This window comes from Polyodon spathula, unplaced genomic scaffold, assembly GCF_017654505.1.
Source record: "Polyodon spathula isolate WHYD16114869_AA unplaced genomic scaffold, ASM1765450v1 scaffolds_633, whole genome shotgun sequence".
NCBI classification, from domain to species: domain Eukaryota; kingdom Metazoa; phylum Chordata; class Actinopteri; order Acipenseriformes; family Polyodontidae; genus Polyodon; species Polyodon spathula.
The window spans coordinates 188,117-202,093 of NW_024472122.1; the positions used below are offsets into that span (position 1 = coordinate 188,117).

General features: G+C 41.1%; 1 protein-coding gene across 1 annotated transcript; it reads right to left on the reverse strand.

The window, feature by feature from the left end:
- Window positions 1-10,101: 10,101 nt before the first annotated feature.
- Window positions 10,102-13,771, reverse strand: tpbga (trophoblast glycoprotein a). The gene is made up of 2 exons (XM_041240605.1): window positions 13,007-13,771; window positions 10,102-12,198 (listed from the first exon to the last, which is right to left on the reverse strand). The coding sequence occupies exons 1-2, from the start codon at window positions 13,273-13,275 to the stop codon at window positions 11,361-11,363; spliced, it is 1,107 nt and encodes a 368-aa protein (XP_041096539.1). The 5' UTR covers window positions 13,276-13,771; the 3' UTR covers window positions 10,102-11,360.
- Between the last annotated feature and the right edge of the window lie 206 nt (window positions 13,772-13,977).

Below are 13,977 nucleotides of genomic sequence, written 5' to 3' on the forward strand. Positions count from 1 at the left end.
ACCTGTTCGAGAGGCCGATCACTAGGTGGCGCTGACGCTCACTTGTATAAAGGCACTGGCTCGCCAAGCCTACGCACGGGTATGGCAGGCAGCTAGAATTGAAGAGCAGCTCCTGAACTCAAATGTATTTAAAAAAAAAAACTTATACTAGACCACGAACTAGTACCAGGGAAAGGCCCGTAGACAGCAAGCATGGAGGCGTTTCTTGTCTTCCATAAAGTACAGTATGGCTACAGTCATGGGAGGGACATTTCAACCGCAACGTGAAAAACAATCACTCTTTCTACAGCACATAATGGTATGATTTACATCAGAGTTATGGAAATTAGAGTTGGGACGGATATTGGAAACACACCGTTCATATCAAATAATTCATTGTAAACGCACCGATACCAAAGGTTAAGTCTCTTTTTGTCAATTTTAGTGGGAATCTGCCTAGAAGCCACACACACACACACACACACACACACACACATATATAACCACTGCAAAATAGCCTATATAGCATGCATTCTATTGTATACACTTTCTAGCATTTGCTAATAAAACGCAAGCACCTCTGCCCTGTGCTCTCCCAGCCATCAGAACGGTAAATGCAACCCGTTTGTATTGGCCACACTTCAATAAAACATTGCATTACTGGGGGCAGAGAAAGCGCTGACATTTCAAAAACGAAATGAATTACAGTTTCATAAACAAACGATTGAATTAGTCATATCCTACCCTGGCAATTAATCATGCCGCCACAGCAATGTTCTTTAAAGAAATTTTTGTGACAGCGTAAAACCCCCCAAGCGGGTGGATCTGGAGAGAGGGAAGGACAGCCCGGTGCAGCCATCTGTGTGCTGAAGCTACAGCAAGGAGCACATTTGATTTGTGTTGCTCGTGAGGGATTTATTATAGGATGACTCAGGAAGAGAAATATTAACCTTTGGTTTAATGAGCTTTACCAGGAGACTTCTCTGATCATTGCCAAACGCGCTGCTGTGAACAGGCAGTGCTGAACTGAGTCTAAATAGGGTTGTACTATGCAAACCCTTAAATAAAATAAGCGTTTTACACCATTACACATTCAGTGATGCAAACGTCTGCAGTAAGATGCTTTGAAGTTATGTGCTTTAGGGATTCTGCTCTTGCAATATCAATATTCACGCCTTTGAATGTGCTTGATTACAGCAAACACTTAAGCAATGATAATGCTGTGTTAATTGCATGGCTAGGAAGGGGGGTGATAAATGGTTATTGCGTTTTATTTCCCACTTGGTTTTGTCCGTCTGCACACCCAAATTGCCCGCAGTGACTGATGCTATTGAACGTATTTCCTGTAACTTTGTTAACTTCGATTAGAGATTAACGCAAGGTTAGGAGCTTCTAATTGAACACGCTGTCTATATGAAAAAAAAAAATCAACAACACAATTACACGTTTTGTCATTGAGGCAAGCTAGGATTGGATTTGCTGATAATGGCTGCTGCTAATTGTTTCACCTATATGATGGGCAAAGTTGTGTGTCCCCTTTCAGGGGTGAGATGAGGTTAAAAGCTCTAAACCCATGCATGCAGACATTTTTTTTTTTTTTTTTTTTTTTTTAAGCAAAAAATGTAAATTTATTCTTAACCTCAAACAAAAAACAGGTCGGACCTACAGCTGACCTCGGATCTGGAGATGTAGTCCTGAGAGCTACGCATTACGCGTGTACGTTGTGTGGAGTAGTGAGTGGTTAGGGCGCTGGACCCTTGACCGAAGGGTCCTGGTTCAAAATTAACCCACTGCTGCTATATTCAACTGAATAAACAAGTATCGGAATGTGTTTGTATAATAACTACCAGTAATTGTAGCTCGCTTTAGGGAAAGAAGTGTCATCGACCAGCTCTACCCGAACTTTATTTCACATACCTTGTGATAAATACATGCACGTAATACAACTGAGTATAACACGATACTGCTGATAAACCCTACCCAAACCACCTTTAAACACCTTTATTGATCAGACTGTGTTAGAAGCCAATTTCCACTGTTTGACACAATGTTCAGCTGATGTGCTTGAGATCAGTCGACTGAATGGGACGTTATCAAGCAAAAATCAGGCCCCCTAACCCTGATGTCTACAACTAACCTAATCTCAACCCCTAACCCTAACTGTTACTACTAAAGTCATTTTAACCCTTATTTGAACACCGCTTGTTTAGCGCCCTCTAGCGGCTGCTACACCCCACGTCCCTTAAAGCGCTTGATCCTTACCTGTTGGAAGGCTGGTAGGTAATTTGTGTTTAATAATGTCCCATTCAATCGTCTGATCTCAGTTCAGTTCGGGTGCAATGTTACAGTATTAATCACGGTTCTAATTAAACATAATTACTACAATTGTAGCTAAACAGTTACAATGAATCTGTAGGTTATTTCTGGCTTTAACAAAGTTGGGAGGTTGCGTTGTAACAATTAATCTTGATGAATCTTTAACTTTGTGTCAAACAGCTGAATTGTGTTCGAGTTCTGGTACCTATTTATACACCTGGGTTTGTACTGGACGTTCGCTGACCCCGAAATACATATATATGCAAATATATGTATTTCGACATTAATTAATTAAAGTACTATGCATACATGTGTATGTTTTTAATCGATTTATGTTTGTTTAGCAATAAATAAATAAATAAATAAAAATGAAAAAAATGACTCCTGTTACATATATGTAATGCAGGCTAGATCAGACAAGGAGCCCTTCTGTTAATAAGCTACAGCGCCCTCTAGTGTATTTCCAGCCACAGCAACTGGCTCTAACACGGCAAACCCCAAATGAGGCTGGCTTTTCCCTTATATAAGTCTCCCATCGCTGGAAAGTGTGATAAAGCATAGTAAAAGCATGTTAAAGCGCAGGGAAGCGCTGTAAAGCCTAGAGAAGTATGGTAAAGCATGGTAGACTAGAAAAGCATGGCAAAACTACTAAATTACCTTGCAAAAAATACAATGGCAAACTCTTATAAGGGTTACTTCTATAAACACTCTTGAACTGATCTGATCAGCAGGCAAGTAGAATTTTAAAGCAGCTCGCAAACACAGCCTCCGAACCGCTATCTGAGATGTAGCATTCATTTCTAAAGAAGTGGGAGGATTGAGTTCCCTTAAGTTCTGGGCTCCTGGAGGAGATGACTCAGTGAGACGATCACAGAGCGAGGCTCGGGGAAGGGTGATGCTTGTGCCACAGCAAAAGCATGCAGTGGGTGTGTGTTAGGAGGGTATCACTTAATGACAATCACACCCACAGCCAGTAATGCAAAGAAGAAACATGTAGAAGCTTTCTGGAGCAGATTCATTGAGGTCACACATTAATTTGTTCCATTGGTAGTGTTAATAATAGTACAGATGTAGCAACCTATTCATCGAGGTTGTATGACATAAACGCTGATCTGATTTGCAAAATGTGATCACGGTCCATCTCTAAACAAGCCCTCAGACATATTTCACACCGTTCTAATCATTTGATTGGCTTGGATTGCTAATGCTAAGCAGGGAGGTTTGCTGAATATTTTAAACAGGCCTTTTTATTACTTTATGAATAGAATCGATATGCTGTGTTCTGTGCTCTTCTGAAAGCGCCTCTGGGGAACAAGATGAGATTAGGCTCTCCTGCAAGCCTCTGGCTTCTGTTACCCACAACCCCTCTCTGCTAATGTGAGGACGTGCCACCCGCTGCACTGAACTTCAGTCGATTGGCTTGTGCTACTGTTACAAAACACTGCATTGGAAACCTGTTTCTCAACAGAGCACATTATCCATCCCATACAGAGCCCCCTCATACAGGCGTACCTGCATCCTGTAGAAGACAGAGGGGTGGATATTAAAGTGATTGCAGCTGATGCAATGCATGCACTTTTTCAAAATAAATTCACACTGTAGAAAACATGAATTGAGTTCCGTTTCTAGGATATCTGCTACGGCACAGCTGTCGCTTCAAAGCAATCTCTATTGCAAAGCTGTGTTTTTCAGATAGTGCTGCACTTCCGTGGTCTTTTCCTCTGCAGGGTGGAACTGTGCCCACACACGTGAGGCATGGAAAGTGAGTTTTTTTAAACCTGTAAATGTAAGTCTTTCACAGCCCCTGAAACAATGCGCTTGAGAAAGATTTGATAGCTACAAAGGGGGCCAAGTTATATGCAAAAAAGCCTTAGCCTTGTAAAGACGTAATGTAAAAGTGACCAAGTTCAACAAGATGTAATTGGCTTCCATTTTGTATTAATCTTGCTATTATTTTCTAATAAAAAGGAGGCTGTTTAACTGAACCACTATTAGATACAGTGCTGCCCCATTTGAGTATGTAATGTGGCCCCCTTTGTAGCTATCACATCTCTATATGGTTGGTCCCTTTAATCTTATTAGCTGGTTTTGGACAGATATGTATTTACAGAGCAGCCTCATCGCCAATTCTAAGACGCACAAACATACTTGCATGGTTTTTGTTTTGTCTCTTTCACACAGGGCCCAGCGGCCAGGAGATCTGAGGTTTTGTAAGCAAGCCTTTGTCCTCACAAGCACAAAAGGCGGCTTTTCGTTGATGAGGACCCTTGTTTACCAGCTAGGCCGCTTTCAGTGACCGCATTTCCATAGAAACCCTGGTGCTGTGTTTGGGAAAGGAGCGCAGTGAAAGTCTGCAAGCCGGGAGGCTGGCCAGAAGGCTTGCTCCTCCTCCAGATGCCCTCTGTGAATTTAATTAAAGGCATCCCTAGCCAGAACAACAATATTATATATCATTTTTGATCCATCACATAATCACATGACAGATGCTGGTTTTCCGTATGACTGTATAAACATCCTTTACTGTCAGAGGCTGCATCAGTTCATCTATTCTCATGGCGAGCTGGCTACTCAGTACAGTGTACACTCGACTCCTGCTAAACGCTTTCCCAGTGGGAGAGGGGGTGGGGTCACAGTGTCTGTCAGTTCGGTCAAGGGTCTTTCGTGAGCTGACTGCAACTGTGCCAAGTATCTCTTTACTATACATGATGTGTCCCAGAGATCAAATGGCTTTTCAGATATTTAAACACTGCTGTGTTGTGCTTTATTGACACCTACTGTTTACAAGAGCAGTAAAGCATGCTGAAAGCCGAGCAGATGCATGGTAGAGCACAGGCAAGCATGGGAAGACTGGTGGTGAATGCATAGCGTCAGCACGGGGAAGGTCAACATTACTGTGCTGATTCATAACGTAGAAGGGATTGAAAGGGAAAATGAATAGTGGCTGGGAAATGAAGCGCACACATTGTTTTAGCAAAGCATTCCCACAAAACACATTCGAAAGCTACCCAGCAAACAGATTGACAAGCCTTGACGTGATTGTGTGTGTCAGGCAAACACCCAACAAGTCTGCTGTTCAGTTTTATACCCGCTAAAATGCATCCAGTCATAATACAAAAACTGTGTAGATGCATCCTCTAGTTAGCAGTGCTACTGGGGTCATCCTGGGTATCTCTGAATGTCATATGTAAGGTGTTGGGGGTGTAGAGTAAGCAATGATTTTAAATTGCTTAACATGGCTTAAAAATCAATGCCCTTATTACCATTAAAATCGATATGCTGTAACGGGTTCTCCTTTTCTCCTTGTGGTTTTTTGCTTCAGTTCGGAATATATAAATATTTAAAAGGAACCGATATAGGAGTAAAAGTTACCGCTACTTCCTGGTAAAAAATCACTTCCAGTGTTTCACTCCCATGGCCTAGCTGTGATCAAGTCAGGTAACCTACCACACAGGAAGTGATTAAAGAACAGGAAGAAACTGTTTTCATAGCAGTATGTTGAAACACCTGTTCATTTCCATACTGAATTGTTTAATTGATTTCCAGTTCAGCCTGACTCTCCTGTATTGAAGCCTGTTCCTTTGTGCTCTAGTTAGCTGTGTTTTGGACTCTTGGGAGTGGCTGGCTATCTGTGTGCTCCCCTGCTCTGCTGCATACAGTGGTTCTCTTAAAAGCCTGTCAGAACATTACAGATCGCCTGACTTGTTCATCATGCCTGAAACAAACAGGGAGAGCAGATTGTGTGTATATATATATATACATATATAAAACAGCACACGTGATTAAATGGAACTTGTCCCCACAATAACCATGCTGGAAGCTTCGCTGACACAATGTTTAACCCAGTTTCTGTCGATGAAACACTTGGTCTGCTGTAGGCTTGTTAATCAGTTCTGAAGACTTCCAATTAAACTGATGGGAGGAGACCTGTCAACAGCAATGGACTGACAAACAGGGTTACCAGGGCAACTCTGCAAACCTTTCAACCCAAGACTTCCAGTAGCGACCTCTTGAAAATACTTGACTCGCTCTGAACACAATGTCAGGTTCCACTGAAGGAGAAACAAAGATATGGACAGTAGAACTAATGCATTCCATGAAACCAGTGTGTAAAACCACTGATGTTCCAGGGCTTTATATCATTCTCTATGTATTTTCCTTATCATCTAATTGATGCATTCTGGTATTTTAGCCCTTATAAAACTTTCCCATGGTAAAAGCATACCAAACTGTAATAAAGCTTTATAAAGCACATAGATAAACTATGGCAAATGCATAGTATAAGCATGGCAAAACTGGAAAATAACTGTTAACTTTTATAAGGCAAATATTAAACCCTTTGAAACTATGGCTCACAGTGTGCAAAACTGTCCTCTCCCCTAAAATGAACCGCTTTCTCCATGAGAAAACTAAACAGAGATTCTGCGTTCCAGGCTGAAAGCTGTAATCAATCACTGCAAAATCATTGCTGTTGTCTTTAGATGCAACTCTGCTGCTCTCCTGCTGGTTCAGTGTGACTGACCTGCCTGGAGGGAGGGAGGGAAGGAGGGAAGGAGGGACAGAGGGGCGGGAGGGGAAGAAGGTGGCATTTCTTTCTTTACCTTCTGAGAGGCTATCATTCAGGACAGGGCAGTTCATTAAAGAGAAAACCCATTAGGGCAACAAAAACATTTAGAAAATCTCACTGGAATTGCATTATAATACCCTAGAAGATCCATTAGCTGACCATGGCATGGCTTAGCAAGCCAATGGGTTTGGAACAAATATTGCACAGCATTGGTCCTGATGCGATAGCACACTGGTACAAGATATGGATTGCCAGCATGTAGTGTATTCTATAAGAAAATGAACATCAGCATAAGAAAACAGTTGCTGTGCCCAATAAAACCTTATCACTCCTTTGAATACTGCATGAAACAACAGGAACAAACCCTCACCCCCACCCACCGCGATCTGATTTATCACAATAAGGAACGACTGCAGCACATACTCCATTAAAACTACACTTCCACCTGCTCCCTGTTTAGTTGGGAGCATGAATTAGAGCAGTGGTAATAAGCACAGTGTGAAGCGCGGTGCAGGTTATCAGTAACAGGGCAGAGCTGGCTGTTAGATGGCATTTCCTCTCATTTATAGAGCTGAGTGAGGTTGTAAAAACAAATCCATCTTTTCAAATGATTTGGAATCCTCTTGTGATTGGTGAGGCTAATTAAGGCTACGTCTTAGCAACCAGAGAAGAAATAGATGACAAATGTGGTTGTCCGTACAGTATATCATGCAAATATGCACATGGTCTTATACTTGGATACATGCCTACCTCAGATTTTGTATATTTATTCAAAAAGCAATGCTATAATGGCTGCTTTATTCATTTCACTTCTTCCCATCCTACCCGCCTCGAGAGCAGATGCGTCCTTCTCTCAGTCCTGAAGTAGGGACTTGGTTTAACTTCAGTGAAACCCCCTCTTAACATGAAGATTTTGCAATTGCCAGTCAGCATGACACATAATGATCAAAGCTGAAACGCTACAGAATGACAGAAAACAGGAAAGAAATGCAATATCATGAAAATGTAGAATCCCTTTAAATCCCTTTAAAAGGAATCCAACACCTGCACTTCAGAGAAGATCCAGCACTACACAGCAGTGAATATATCCCGGAAGCTAATCCAGAGTTACAAAATAGATTTTGAAACCTAAAGAGGAGAACCATTTCTATGGGGGTGGGATATCCAGAACAGCACTAGTGGGCAGCCCACCGGCGGTCTAGGTTTATTGAATAGTTTATTTTTACAGCGCTATAAAAGACATCTCCAGAGATCTGAGGCTGAAGGATCCTGCCTTTGATGGTCTCTTCTAATCTGAGTTTAAATGCAGCTCAATTTCCCCCATCAGCCCAAGGCTGTCTCCAGATCAAAGAGAGTACTTATACCTGAAATGCTGGAGCTTTAGGGGGAATCTCATCCTGGCTGTGCAGTTGACTGTGGGCTTTATCCTCTAGCTAAATGGCTTCAGTCACCTTACATTTTGCTCAGTGCTAAGTGACAGCCTCTCTAGTTACACAGGCAAATCTTTAAGGACCATGTCAAGAAATGTTTATAGAGAAACTCATAGGGTAAGAGTGCTTTAAAAAACGAGAATACATTTCTGAACCCTCTCTAAAATATAATTGAAAGGGATTCATAAACTTCAAATGTTATTTTAATCAAAACAGACTTTTAAAAAAAAAAGCCTTTTTATGACTTTTAGTCTTACCTCTGTACAGTAGACTGTCGCTAATCCAAACCTTGCTGATCAGAACTCATTAATAATACAAAACATGCTTTCATACTTAAATGCATGCTGCTAGCAGCAGTGGAAACCAGACTTCCATAGCTGATGTGACTTGTGATGAGTTGCAGTTATCTCGCTATGTTTTTTTATTTTTATTCAAAGGGTATATCACAGATCAATCAAAAACAAAGACCAGACCAGGTACAGATTGTGATCAGTACTCCAAACAGATCACTCCAAATAAAGGATGCTTTCAAAACCAAAAACAATATACAAAATTAATATAAAGAACTACAAGAATCCATTCATTAATATAACTCTGATAAGATGCCCTTAAAGTGGGATTATCAAGACGTTTCTTACCTCTCGCTAGAGCACGACTTTGTCAGATCAAAACTATTAAATTATTGTACTTGGAAAGACACACACACGCATCTTGAAAACTATACATAATACATAATAATAATACATCAAAATGTCAATTAAACAGGCAAAGACCCCAGAGATCATGGGTTGATGAATGAGGGGAGAGGCGGAACAGACACTAATGCAAGCAGTTAATACTGATAGAACAATACATCAAACAAGTCAAGTAAATAGGTACAGCAGTTCAAGCTGGATCTATAGCTTACACAGATCTTAGATCCTAATTACAATAAACATTACATACTCCAAAGGACTAAGAAACAGAAATCCAGTCCCAGAAAGGCATGCTGGATCTGTTAAAGTTAAAACTACACTGATAAACCATCCTTCATTGAGAGATTGGACAATGCTGGTGTATAGGTCATAGAGTGAGAAGAGGTCCCTGGATCTTACACCTCTAGACTGCTTTCTCTGGGGAAGACTTCAAATCGGTTGTGCCCATGGTCTCTTGATCAAGCACAAGGGCTGAATGAATGTGCTGTTTGAAACAGCAGCTTGGTGCGTATGGTTATAAAACATCTTTAACTATGCAATCCTCTTGTTGTATTAGAGCTGCTCATTGAATATGGTCCTAGCCGTGACTCTCCGTCTCAACATCTTGGTTTATTGGTGGACTTTCTTCCCGGGGAGCACATGGTTTATCAAACAATGCATCTAAACTCTGGAACTAGAATTCCATTTTTAGAATTTTTAGAATTCAATTATTATTATTACTGTAACTTGGGCCTGTGTTTTATAAGAGTAGTTTTTGTGTTCTATATGTTCAGAGCTTTGAAGTGTCTTGACACAATTGCTTTAGAAGTTCCTATTTGTTGTTGTTGCAATAATGCTGAATTTCAGCATCGCCTACTTTTAATAAATGTGACTGATGTTAACCAAAGTGATATTATAAGAGCTTTTCCTATTGACTTCAACTGTACTATGGCAAGGACATTTCAATGTGGTGATAACAGGGGAGGGTGGTATTATGTGGGTTTGACTGCTCATCAAGCTGGGTTAAAAGTCATATAAGAAGCGGTTCAAAGGGATCAGATCTATTGCGATGTGTAGCTTCATGAAGTAGTATTCCCATTCAATTCACCCCCATAAAGCAACACAGGAACAGTGCCAGTAGAAACAAAGACTGTTTATTTAAAAGGTGTTACGTTATCTCAGATCCCCACATGGTACGAAATAAAATTGCAGCTTCGGAAATTCTGTATCCCACAAACATCTGACACGCAGAAAAGCATTTCAGTCAGAAACACATTCAGCAGTTACATCACCCAGAGCATGAAAAAGTCTTTAAAAATGTTACACTCTCACACTTTAAGAGTAAATGGATCCAAATGACTTTTTATCTTGACTCCCCCTCCATTGTTATCATGTTGGCAAGCACTAAAAAGCGCTTTCTTTAAACTCCTCTAATCAGTTTAAAAATGACAGATGTCTGCACTGAAACAGCTGTCTTATAATATCATGCTGGCTTTGCTGTTTGACTTCCTTGTTCCTTAAGATCAACCAAAGGGTCTGTAGACGGTGCGGGTCACAGCCAGCGCCATCTAGTGTACAGCAGAGATAATCACTCTATTAACATTAGGGAGAAGGGTTCTACATCTTCATAATCACAAAGCTAGTAACCTGTGTGGTCTGAACATCTGAATGCACATTCTTATAAATATACATAAAACTTTCCTTCACGGAAGAAATGTGACAAAACATTGGGATACTACAACAACATCCTAGTTTAGTGTTGTTCTGCACATGTTTGTTAACGTAGAACTCTTCCATTAAAAAAAAGAAATCCTGATTAGTGATTCAATTATGTGCATTTCTGGTGTTTTGGTGAAACGTGCCTGTGTGCCCATGTGTGGTTAAAACTTAAACCACATGTCCCAGGTTGGTTGCAAGGGAAGTGTGTGGTGAAGACAAGTGGAAGGTGGTAAAAAAAATGTTCATTTGCATAACCTAAAAAAAAATGGTCAACCCCTATTGGTCCAGTTGAGTTGGAATAACCCATTAGTGGATGGATGTACAAGCCAGTCTGTGCAAATTCCTTGGTGTTCTGCCTCTTTATTTTGACCAGCTGTTGCGTCCTGTTTTTTTGAGTTACTAAGACATTATCCATTTAAGAACTTCAAGCCAGAAACACTGTTGAACCAGTGGAGCTACACAAAAGAGCACAGAGTCCTTCCGATTTCAACATGCTAAAAATAAGAACATTTCTGTACACAATAATGAGCAAATATTGTTCATGCTGTTTTTTTTTTCAACATATGAATATATGCAAATGTATTTAGAGTTTAATAACCCCCCTGTAAATATGAAGTCATTAGAGAGAAAACAAACCAGGCTACATACAAGTCTTTAGGCACAGGATTTGTTAGAGTATCACAAATCCGAGGTGGATAACTGGCCTAACCTGGGGTCGGACTCGATCTCGTATCTGTAGTGGTAGCCTTCCATTATTTCCCGGCAGGCATCGCGAACTTCATTGGCCCACTTTTTGATACCTTTCCTATTCAGGTAGAGCACAAACAAGAAGATGACGCCCACGAAGCCGAGAACGACGCTGAGGAACGCGTACGAGGTCTGCAGGGCGATCTCTCCGCTCTCGCTGTGGTGGCACCCGAGCTCCAGGTCCAGCGCAGCCAGCAGCGAGGTGTTGTACAGTTCTTTCGGAAGAAAACACACCAGCCTGTCTGCATCCACCACTTTTGCAGTAGCGTTCAGCCAGTCGGCAAAGTCTTCGATGCCACAGTTGCAGACAAACGGGTTGTCCCTCAGCTGGATCTCCACCCTCTCCATTCTATCGAGCTCTCTCAGGCTGTCCGCTCTGAACGTCTGAATGGCGTTGAGTCTCAAGTCCAGTGCTTCCAGGTCGAGGCCACTGAAGGTAGAGTTCTTGATGACCACTAGGGAATTGTTTCTCAGGTCCAGGTGCCTCAAGGCCGTCAGGGAGGAGAAGATACCATTCGGGAGGTAGACGATCTCATTCTCCGATAGATCCAGTTTGCGCAGGTTCCTGAAGCCACCTCGGCACATTGCCGCCGCCAGGTCGCCGATTGCAGAATGGTTGTAAAGAGCGCGGCTGAGGTTGAGATCGCGAATAGAGTTGTTCTCCGAGTTGAAGGAATCTGGGTGTATGACGGAGAGACCGTTGTTACTCAGATCTAAAACACGGAGGTTGTGCAGGGCAGCAAATGCCTGGGACTCTATCACAGTAATTCTGAAAAAAAACAAAAAAACAATCTATGTCAGACTGGCAAGTGAATGATATGTAGATAGCTGCAGCTATGGCCAAAAGTTTGGCGTCACCTAAAATTTTAGGACTGAGACAGAATACAAAATAAAAATAAATAAGTAAAATAAAATGTTATATATAACATAATTTAGATTTTTTTTTACTTATCATGCAATCAAAGAAACTACAAAATGATATGCACAATTCTACCAGAAGCCATAATAAGCAGTAAAGTATTTCATGTTAGATTTCGAAATGTCACATGTTTTCATTAAGTATATGGGAAAACTACAAGGCGGTATGTAATTCAATATGTCAACGTGACATTATTCTGCAGATTTCATTCGACATTATAAAGCAGAATTTGTTCATTCAAAAGGGTGATGCAAAACTATTGGCCACAGCTTTAGTAATTGAGAATAAAGCCATCTAACGTGTATGTGCCGGTGGCAGTTGCTGTAGCTTTTGACATGGTCGGTTTCCAAAACTCACATATATTTTTTATTAATAATTAATATTCAAGAACAATCTATCCTGATATCAATACTTGCAATATTTGGATCCACAAATAAAACTACATATAAAAAAGGAGCCGCACAATTGCTTAAAACAAAATACAAATAAAATGGCATAAAATAATTGAAATATAATTTAAATATAGGAAAACATTGAGAGACTTTTTTTTTTTTATCTTTATAAATCAACCAGATCGTTTTAAAATGGTATGGGCATTTTGCACTGCAAAAGCAAAGTTTTCTAAATAGGCATTTTCTTAGAAAAACAAAAGGCGTACCTGTTATGGCTTAATGAAAGTTTGGTGACATCATCCAGCCCTCTAAATGACGCCGGTCCAACTCGACTGATGCTGTTGCCCGTGAGGTAGAGGTTTCTCGTGTAAGCCGGGATACCCGCCGGGATCTCAGCCATATCCTTAAAGATACACTTCACAGTCCGGGCAGCTTCGGAGCACTCGCAAGACGAGGGGCAGGAGTCTGACAAGCCCGGTGGAAACACACTAAACAATACCACGAATGCAACGCCTCTAACTGCAAAAGTGTGCATTTTAAAAAACTAAATGATTACATTAAACTGTAGTAATAATAATAATAATAAAACGTTAAATCTTTCGTTGAATTAAATTACAGAACCGTCTTTTGATGCTAATTGTGTGCTTGCAAGTTTGTTCTTTAAAAAAAAAACTCAAATCTTCTAAATTCAACCGATTAAAAACGGTCCGATAAACTTTAAACCCGTACGAGTGGTTGCTCTCCCTTCCGAGCGCTGCGCATTAATTCTGGTTCCAGTCCCCCGGCACTTTTTGTTCTGGAAATCTGGGTAGTAAAGTTTTTGTAGTGCAAATCTGCATTTCAGAGGCCCGTGTTGTGTGAAGGCGTGATTTCCATGTGTAAAAGACGCCGCTGCTCAAGTGCTTGATGCTGCTCTGGTCGGTGCTGTGTTGCACTCGCTGACAATGAGATTAAACACAGCCAGCAGCAGAGATCGGGGGATGGGTTCGGGAGTTGACGAGGATACCACCTTTCTTAAAGCGGCAGAGCACTGCTGGCCATGCGCGCACAGGCAGACCGATACTACGCCCCGTTTCTGGGTTAAAGAAATAGACGCAAGAAAAGTCAATATTTAAAACAGGAGACCCAATTGTGGTTGTGTTTGTAGTTCGTTTCTGTAAACGGATCACATTGACTAATCCGTGTTCTACATTTCCAAACGGGGGTTCCTGACCGTGTGTATCTGACACAGTGAAGA